Here is a 9,795-nt window from a genome sequence, read left to right as displayed (position 1 = left end):
GGGGGCGGCTCCCCCCTTTCCTTCTCCCTCCCCACTTCCTTCCTCCTCCTAGTAGGAGTCCTACTCCTACTAGGAGGAGGACTCCTCCTGGCGCGCCAATAGGGGCCGGCCGGCCTCCTCCCCTTGCACCTTTATATACGGGGGCAGGGGGCACCCCTAGACACAAGTTGATCCACGTGATCATATTCTTAGCCGTGTGCGGTGCCCCCTTCCACCATAATCCTCGATAATATTGTAGCGGTGCTTAGGCGAAGCCCTGCGACGGTAGTACATCAAGATCGTCACCACGCCGTCGTGCTGACGGAACTCTACCCCGACACTTTGCTGGATCGGAGTCCGGGGATCGTCATCGAGCTGAACGTGTGCTAAAACTCGGAGGTGCCGTAGTTTCGGTGCTTGATCGGTCCGGCCGTGAAGACGTACGACTACATCAACCGCGTTGTGCTAACGCTTCCACTGTCGGTCTACAAGGGTACGTAGATCACACTCTCCCCTCTCGTTGCTATGCATCACCATGATCTTGCGTGTGCGTAGGAAAGTTTTGAAATTACTACGTTCCCCAACAACAACAGCGTCGAGCCTGGCGTGGGATGAGGAAGACGGTGGTGGGGGTTGGCGGACTTTCTCTCCGGTGGCAAAAAATGCATATATGGGAGGGATGTTGTTGAGAGATGGATTGATGGTTCCAATTTGGATGCACTTCCACCTATATAAGGTGTTTCTATCCCCACTTTCTGACAACAACTCCTATTTTGAGTAAGATGAATATACGAAGTGAGATTCTTCTTGTCATATATACATATGGTGATGAAACACTATAGATTCGCTCCAATTTAATTATTCCAAAGAGAGGGGGAGGCCGACTACGAGGAATTTCAAGGATTAGGAGAAGCAGCAAATGATGTCTTTGTTGGAAAAGGATGTTGTCCAGTTAGAGACATATCTTGTGGTGGAGAATCACAGAGCAACAATAGTGCATCCAACACTTTGAGAAGCTCAGGGAAGAGAGCACGGGGTGGTGGCTAGGTATGTCCACCATCGAGTCTGATTGTACTAAGACTGGAAGGTTAGACCATTCGATAGCCATAGACATTTCAATCTTAATAGCTTGAATTTCCGCCTCGAGAGCATTGTTACAGTAGAATAATAGTTGACATCATGAAAAAGTCCAGAGCCCGGGTTGTCCATTGTCGGGCCTTCCCTTCTCAAATGTCCATTCCACATGAAAATTCTTACCCTGCCAGCTTTTGAGAATTTCATACTGCCGCGACCCATGAATATTTTCTGAAGACTGGCTACTTGTGCATTGTTTCTCCTCTCTCGGCCGATTTGAGTTGGAAAGTTCAGGTCCTCATGCAGTATCTATCTTCTTCATTTTGGAATTGACATATAATTAAAATATAGAATATGATTTAACCAATTTCCACATATATCTCGAGGACTAATGACTGGACTTGGGACAATTTTTTTGTTATGTATCTTTAATTAATGATTAATACATTAGTATGTGCACCAAATAATGGGATACACTAATTCTTGTTCTTCCTTTTCGCGCAATTCCATTTTATCAATCTTTATCAATACTTTTTGTGAAAATCATACATATTTGAATCGATCGCTGAAACTATTGGTGATGTTAATGATGCTCTTAACGGTTGAATATTTTCTTTTCAATCTTTATATTTGTTTTCAAGTCCGCTCATATTATGTTTCGACTGGAAGCTTATTTTTGTCAAAACGAAAATGAACATATAAACATCGGCTCATGATGATCGATGTTTTCACGAGTATGAGAATTCTTTTTCGTGATGCATTTAGATCAGTCATACATATCAATAGATGTACATGTGTCCCTAAAAATGTAAGTGTTGGCCTCCCATATCATCTCATATGTATATGGGTCTGTTTTATATACGCGAGGATCTAGGGGGTCCTTCTTTATGTACGTGAATATTTCAATATGCATCTTCTTTTGGAAATATGTCCATGTCCTAGACACCTTGGTCTGTACCTTCTTCTTTTACCAGGTCACACACTTTTTTTTGAGATAGCTCACCATCCATGCTGAATGGTCCCACACATATTATTTGACCTGATTTCTTGCTTTCTTTTCCCATCCATATTCATGGCGCCTCAATTTAGGTAACACGTTCACGCATATTATTTGACATGATTTGTTGCTTGCTTTTCTCCTTCCATATTTAATTCATGGCGCCTCGATTCTTTCCTTTTAGTTTCAGCCAGTCTCAACTAATTTGGCCCCTCTCTTTCCCCTCAATTCTCAAGATCTCATTTAATATAAGTCAATCCGCCCGTCACTCCTTGCCATATTTTCCTTTGAGATATGGAGACCCCCACTTTAGATCTCTTTTACAACTCTCGAGTTGGCTTGGTGTAGGTAACCTACATAAATATATAAATTGGGGGTATTTCATGTAAAAGTCCAATGTGGTACTATTTAATTAGCTGAAAAAGTTAGCCAATATTTTTAGGTGTTGTGCGGACTGGCCCAGCCGGTCCACGTAAGGGACATAGAAAAGACACTATTTAACAAAAAAGAATTTCATTCTAATGCAACATAGGCTGATCTAGCTCAATTGGTAATCTTGTAAGTAATTGCATATTGGAGGTTGCGGGTTCAAATCATCACACAAGCGATCATTTATGTCTCCTCTTGTTGGGCTTCAGCCGCATATATGCAGACAGGGCCCACACGGGCTACAAACAATAAATAAAATCAAAACATGCACGCGGCCCATGAGGGTGACGGCCCATGCACATGGAATTTTTTATTGTATATAACACACCATGAGCCCAATAAAATTAACGTGGCCCAATACTAGCACCAAATGTTTATTCGTAGCCCAATACCACAAAACAAAAATTAGTACCACCTCGGATAGTCAAAAAATCTCAGAAAATGGAAATAATAATGTGGGTGAACCGATGAAAAAAGTGGAGAAACGCACCATGCATTATTAATAGTATATATAGATGCAATATATTGTCACCTTTGGATAAATAATTTACCATCTCACATTTCAAGGCGTGTGTATTCCACTTTTATACCACATGTAAATTATTACTTTACTTACTAATTCTAAAGAGTGTGTTTTCTTGACCTTGAAATTTTGTTGTCAGACAAGAACATGTAGTTAAGTAATTTCATTGTTGGAAGTTTGCACGTGTGTTTTTCAGTGATTGTATATAAGTGTCCTCATCCGACAACCTATGTTTAGCAAATAATTACAACCTTCTATGCTACTTAGCATATTTTTAGCCAACACATGCTTACGGATTAGCTTTGCTTTATATATATTTGGAGTATTTGCATGCGCTTTAGTAACACATGACATTTCATATTGTTACATAATATTCCATGTCTATGTTAAACAAAACCCTCAGTTATTACCGTGAAGTATTGTATTACATTGACCAAACATTTCTCACTAAAATTGCTCTTACACATGTTCTTGACTGTGCCCATGGAATGAAGGATGGCCTATGAATGACATCACCAAAAAATATGATTATTCTTTAGAAGACATGATAGATGGTTCCTCTTTAATCCCACGTACATCTAAAGGAGTCGCGTACCCTCCTTCGAACCACAACTCATATCTCTACTCCTAATGTCTCAGTTGGTAGGTCGCATTCCGGGTTTTATTTTCGTCCCACCTCACCCAGCCTTTTTTGGTACTTTTTGGTACTACTTCCCACCTCCCTCTCAACCGCGGAAAACCAAAAAAACCCGCCATGGAGTGCCGCACCCGCACAAACTCCCGTACTTATTATCTCAGATCAACGAAAAAACCCAGACCATAGACCGGCGAAAATTAACCAGCGAAAAAAAACGGCTCAATTTGCGGACTCGAACGAGTTCTCGTGCCCTCGAGCGAGGTCTCGTGTGGATCTTGCGTGTACCATACGCAGGCAATGCCCTCCTTCGCCCGCCGCCGCCCATCGGTCCTTCCCCGCCATCCCGCCGCCTGACTCCATTGCTCCGGCGCTGGTCCTGTGCATAACTCTCTGCTGAGCGCTTCGAGGATCTGGCGCGGATCAAAACCGCCGGTCTCCATTGCGCCGGCGCGGATCCCCTTCTGGACCTGACGCTAGACAGGTCTAGGACATGGCGCCAGCGCCGACGGCGGCGTACAAGACCCGCCGCCAGATACACGCCCTCCAGGTATCACAGATCTGAAATTTACATACAGAACTGAAATTTACATCCAGATCTGAAATTTACATCCATACACAAAGATAATGATATGAACCTACATCACAGATCTGAAATTTACATCCATCGCATACACAACACATAAACACACGGCCATCACATACACACTGCCAGCACATACACACAGCCAACGCATACACACATCCATCCAAAATACACACAACCATCGCATACACAATGCAGGTCACGAATCGGAGAGAATAGCTATTGTGTCACCCTACAGATGAGAAGGTGCACAAACCATCAAACTGTTACAATGAGAAAGCACCACAGAACAGCTGCGTTACTACAACAACCAAGATTAAGGTTTGTGCACAACTATAGCTGTTGCCTAGCTGTTGCCTATGTAAACTAATTTGCATCAAAGAGTATGAATAAGTGTTACAGGAATGATCATCACATATTTCTTGAATCACTTATTTGTGAGTGATAGGGTACAGAATCAGAAACATTGTTGGTGCATTTATCTGCTTGATTAAGGTTCACATAAGGATCATCAATTAAAGCAGTTTACATATATAGCATGGATCATTTAATATGAATTATAGAGGTACATGAATTATAGCTTTTGATTTTCATGATAAGCGTTGGTCTTGGGGACGCAATGTAAGGAAATACCTCAGTTTTTCTTGAATACTTTGTCGTAGCCGGAATCGATATCGTGGCCTGGGTGCAGTGTGAGCACCATGATCCTTACAAGAAAGGTGGAGGGCTGGCCTGACCAAGATGCACTACTAAGAAAATTAAGAAAGGACCAATAAGTAAGAAAACCAGCACCAAACGGTATTGCAAGTAATGAAAATACTGGTCATCATTTTATAACCCTTACACTTCATCCATTAGCTCCCTGACCATGGTGATATCGTACATCTCGAGGCCCTCGAGGAGGGTGATGGCGAATCCACCGGATCCCATCATGCCTCTGCCTACCATCCCTCCGATGAACAGGCAAGTGTACAGATCGTCATGCACGCTTATCTGACATGACCGTTTGTTTATCCCATCATTTCGGGTTATTTTATGTAGGTACCTGAATTTTCAAAGTGTACAGATGGAACATATCTATCAAAGATGTTGGATCATTCGAGCTAAGGTGATGTGGAAGTCCCATATCAGGGTGCATGCAATGGGAAACCCATACTTTCGTTGCATACTTCTGGACCAGGAAGTATGAGATTAGTGATCACTAAATATAGCAACCTTTTTTAATGTATATACACATGTGTTCTAAAGTCTTGTTATCTGAATTTGTAAAAATTTCTAGGGAACAAAGATTGAAGCAATTGCCTTCAGCAACCAAGCTTATCGATTCAACGCCATTCTGCAGACCGGGCTAACATATGACTTCAGTAGCGTCGGGATAAACCCCATGGAAATGCTAGATGGTCACTTCTGGTATCTATGCATGGAGTTTGTCATTGAACTAAATGCTATAACCATGGTTAGGACATCAGTGCATAGTATTGCATCGACAATCTGTCCACCTTTTTTCCCACAACTTGGTGCCATATCCTTGCTACGGGACAAAACCATTACCGGTGCAACATCTTTTAGTTTGTTTTTGCATATTTATCGATTTAACATTTTGTCTCACCCAGACTTAATTTTTTTCCAGATGTTCTTGGTATTCTTGTATATGCTGGTAGGATACAACATAGGTGGGATTCAGTATATAGACGGCAGGTCCATTTCATTGAGATAGGCATCATGAATTTTCGGTAAACTCCAAATAGTACTTGGTTTTATATGATTATTAATATTTGATAATTGCCTACCATCAACATATCTTTATCATTGCAGACGGGAGATACTTTTTATACGCCTAAGTCAAGAGCATGCTGGTCGTCACTTGTACCACTTGCAGCGCACTGAAAATTTGTTCGAGAAAATTGCAGTTACGTACATACAGGTAAACCGGAGGGATAAGTGCATGGAGACTATGAGGGAGAGCACATTCTTGTTCTCCCCCGATATTAATGATGATGTTCATCATCTTCAAGGTAAGTTCTATAAACTATTTCGATTTTTATGGCTTTTTGTTCTTTTCTGTATTACGATGTTATTAGTACTAAAAAATTGCTTTTTCGTAGATATCCACGAAGCCTACTTAATGACACTTGACGAAACACTATCATACGTCAATGCTGCAGTTGTAGCCAGGAAAAAAGGACAGTAGATGACTTTGTTTTTCAACACGGCTCAATAAAAAGCTCGTTTCCCTTGGTCCTTTTATCTACATTTGGAATTATAATGTACACAGAACAATCATTTCCCTTAAAGTGTGTTTTCTTTTTGCTTGTGAACTCTAAGTGTAGCCATTATGGCAGATTGTATTTTTTTACGCGTACTTAATTCGGGATATCTGGTTTTATACAAAGGTTGATTTTTTCCGATTCGTTGAGATTGAACTGTAAATATGGCATGCATTAGGAACAAAATATTCAACTATACAAAAGGAGAAAGATCTGATACGCCCCCGTCACGTTTTTTTATAATTAGAAAGAACGATGTACGTCTTAAAAACGACTTGATATATTTGGCAGGGAATAAAAAGCATTAATAATATATCCGTTTATATATATGCTGGATCGACATCCTAATTGCCAACACACCTCGGTGAATATATATCAGGGCGCAAGATATCATCCGTCCGCAGCTGAAAATATTATATAGTAGGAAATGAATAATATAGACATGCACGGATGGAATGATATGGGCACCTTCCATCTGCCTTAGGTACAATCTGATGCTGAAAATCAGGCGTAATTAAAAGTTTGCTTATTATTTGGCTTTCAACAATGGAAGTTGCCGTATTATTTGGAACGCACATAAGTCTATATGATGCAGCCGCCAAACAGGAACTGATCCCTTCATATAACGTCCGATGATCTCCTGTTTCAACACCCACCCCAGTCTTCACCAATTCTCGATCACTCGCAACTCTCATCAATGGAGGCTGTGCACGAGCCAGTTGATATTCAGCTCGCACCACAAGAGGCTTTGCCCGCCCCTCAGGAGGTTGCGGGCAACGTTAATGCCGTAGAAGATGTCGTTGAATACATTTTTCAATTTATCACTGTTGTCTAGGACGATGAGGCACTGAAGTAAGTTGTATTGCTCTTCATATTACTCTCGTACACATCAGGCTAGATATCAGTTGGGCAACACAGCAGGCTAGACATAATTATCCATGATAGTCCACTATATTATGTTTGGTTGTCTAGGTGTTATATATTTTAGTGTATATATTATTTGCACTGTTACACCGTTGTTAAAAAATTTATGTGTGACTCTGTATCACACCTTTTTACCTATGGTACATGTGCCCATGTTATTTTTATACATCTATAACATTATTAAAGACAAAATAGCTACCAGGTTATAACATTATTAAGTAACTTTTTTTACTGCTTTATATTATACAAAAGAGTTAGTCTAAATGTGATACAGATATGGATGGATGTTACTTGGTAAAGATTGGTCTGCATTTTTTGGGTAGCACAATTTGGATTAGAAGCGAACGACCATATCAGATTGAAATCAGCCTAAGGATGTTCCAGGAAACAATTAGACTTTTTGGAATAATTCATCCTGAGTGCTTCAATCTTGCAGTTTGTAAGCTAGCGAGCGCTGAAGTAGAGAGCACTGCAGGTACAAGAATGCTTGGAAACAAACATTTTTTCGACTTGCAGTTTTATTCTCTGGCACGGGCCCTCAGACACTCTTCGATGGAGCAAGAAACACGCACCGCAGTGCTGATTGACAATGCCATTATTCGGCCGTTTCCTAAATATGATGTGTTCAACTCTAACATTGTAAGAGACTCATTATTATAATTTAATTTGCTTATTCTATTTTGTACTAACATGTGTCTATTTACGACAGTATCTACTACCATTTGTTTCTGTGGATTCTTCGTACGGACTACTTGTAGTCGGCAAGGAAACTAGGAGGGTTCTCCCAATTGATCCATCAATCGACGTCTATGATGGACCATACAACTTTCATAGCAGTGAAACGAGGAAGGAAATCACAATGTTGAAACAAGAGTTCAACAATGTGTTGCAGATGATGATCCCTGGTTGGAATACCAATCTCATGGACTGGTCAACGCACGACATCTCTTCAAACGGCAGGCGGTAATATAGTAAATCGATCACATGTGTAATAAGCCGACCGTTATAGTTTTAATATAGTTAATTTTGTTTGTAACATGGAAGACTCCGCTTTCCTTGTCCTACAGGAGATGGCCCACCAGAATGGTACTACTAATTCTGGTAGGAAGACCACTCACGTAAGTACACAATAACGAGGTTTATCATGCGATTTATTTTGCATCAATTTATAAATTACTATTTTTCCATCTTCTCTAGGATTCAATACAACTCAGAAAGAACCTGCTGGTCAAGATGCTGACGATAAAAAACAATGAAGCAGCTGGAAACATACCAGATGAAATTAAAGCGACATTGAGAGTTTTGAACGAATGAATATGGTCCATTGCATTTTCGTATGTCGCAAATAAATGGCTACTACATCTTTGTTAGGGATCGTATTGAGAATTATCTATTTGGCAATACGGATATCTATAAAATGCATTGGATGGTATATATAGGTTTAAATACTTTTTTTGGATATATTAAACATTTGTTTTGCGACGCACCCTATAACTCCCGTGCGTTAACGTCAATTATAACAGTAAAGTCATGAACAACATATTTGGCAATACGAACTATATATAACTAACACGTCAATGCCTACTTATCAACATCAGCGCTAAAATAAAAGCACTTGTCGTAAATCACGACGCTCGGCTCATTTCACTTTAGTAATAAGAGTAATGAGAACATAGTTAAGGCGATAAATGTCAATTGTCCCCACACAGAAACCTTGAATGATTTGACACACCAGCCGATGCAGCTAAGGCCAAAACTTCATGAAGAAGGGAATAGAATACCCATCAGGGCCAAGAGGCTGCCTTCGGGTTGGCAGAGTTAATGACCTCCCAGATCTTCATCGGACAAAGGATTCATTAAGGCCTCATTCCTGGTGTTTGAGATCATGTTACAATTGTCCCATAGAAAGGGATAGATAGAGAGACCACCCTACTGCTTAGTCCTCTGGTCCATGAACCTAACACGATGGTGGGCCCATGGCGCGCATGGAAGGATATTGTTCCAATTGGAAAATATAGCAAACAATACGTGCATTATTTTTCACTTACTAATCTTAGTTTTCGCAATAATAAGAGCATGATAAACTCTTACTTGATCTTTGCATATTTGCGGGAATAAAATGCCAATGTTGGGTGTTTCATGCACTAATATTTTATGACAATACTCGGTAGTGATGTATTTTATTGATAAATCTTGATATTTCTTTCAAGAAGGCGTGAAATGTGTATGTTAGGGGCATAACTAGATGTGTCTTAGTTATTGCACATTTATATGAACCACTCAAACATAAAAATAAAGAAAAAAGCTACCCACATCAATCTTGATGCACAAACAATGACATGTGATTTATATGTGCAATACTACTTAAAGCACAACTATATG

The 9,795-nt window shown here is 40.3% G+C and overlaps 1 protein-coding gene across 1 annotated transcript; it reads left to right on the top strand.

The window, feature by feature from the left end:
- Nucleotides 1–5,072: 5,072 nt before the first annotated feature.
- Nucleotides 5,073–8,727, top strand: LOC147961916 (uncharacterized). The gene is made up of 9 exons (XM_087533986.1): nt 5,073–5,185; nt 5,264–5,405; nt 5,502–5,775; nt 5,853–5,955; nt 6,038–6,237; nt 7,850–8,052; nt 8,123–8,318; nt 8,458–8,531; nt 8,611–8,727. Exons 1-9 carry the CDS (start codon nt 5,091–5,093, stop codon nt 8,725–8,727), a joined length of 1,404 nt encoding a protein of 467 aa, XP_087390112.1. The 5' UTR covers nt 5,073–5,090.
- The last annotated feature ends 1,068 nt before the right edge of the window (nt 8,728–9,795 follow it).

Source organism: Triticum urartu, chromosome 7A (assembly GCF_056163025.1).
Source record: "Triticum urartu cultivar PI428250 chromosome 7A, HENAU_Tu73, whole genome shotgun sequence".
In the NCBI taxonomy this organism is placed as follows: Eukaryota; Viridiplantae; Streptophyta; class Magnoliopsida; order Poales; family Poaceae; genus Triticum; species Triticum urartu.
This window is presented reverse-complemented; position numbering and strand designations above follow the sequence as displayed.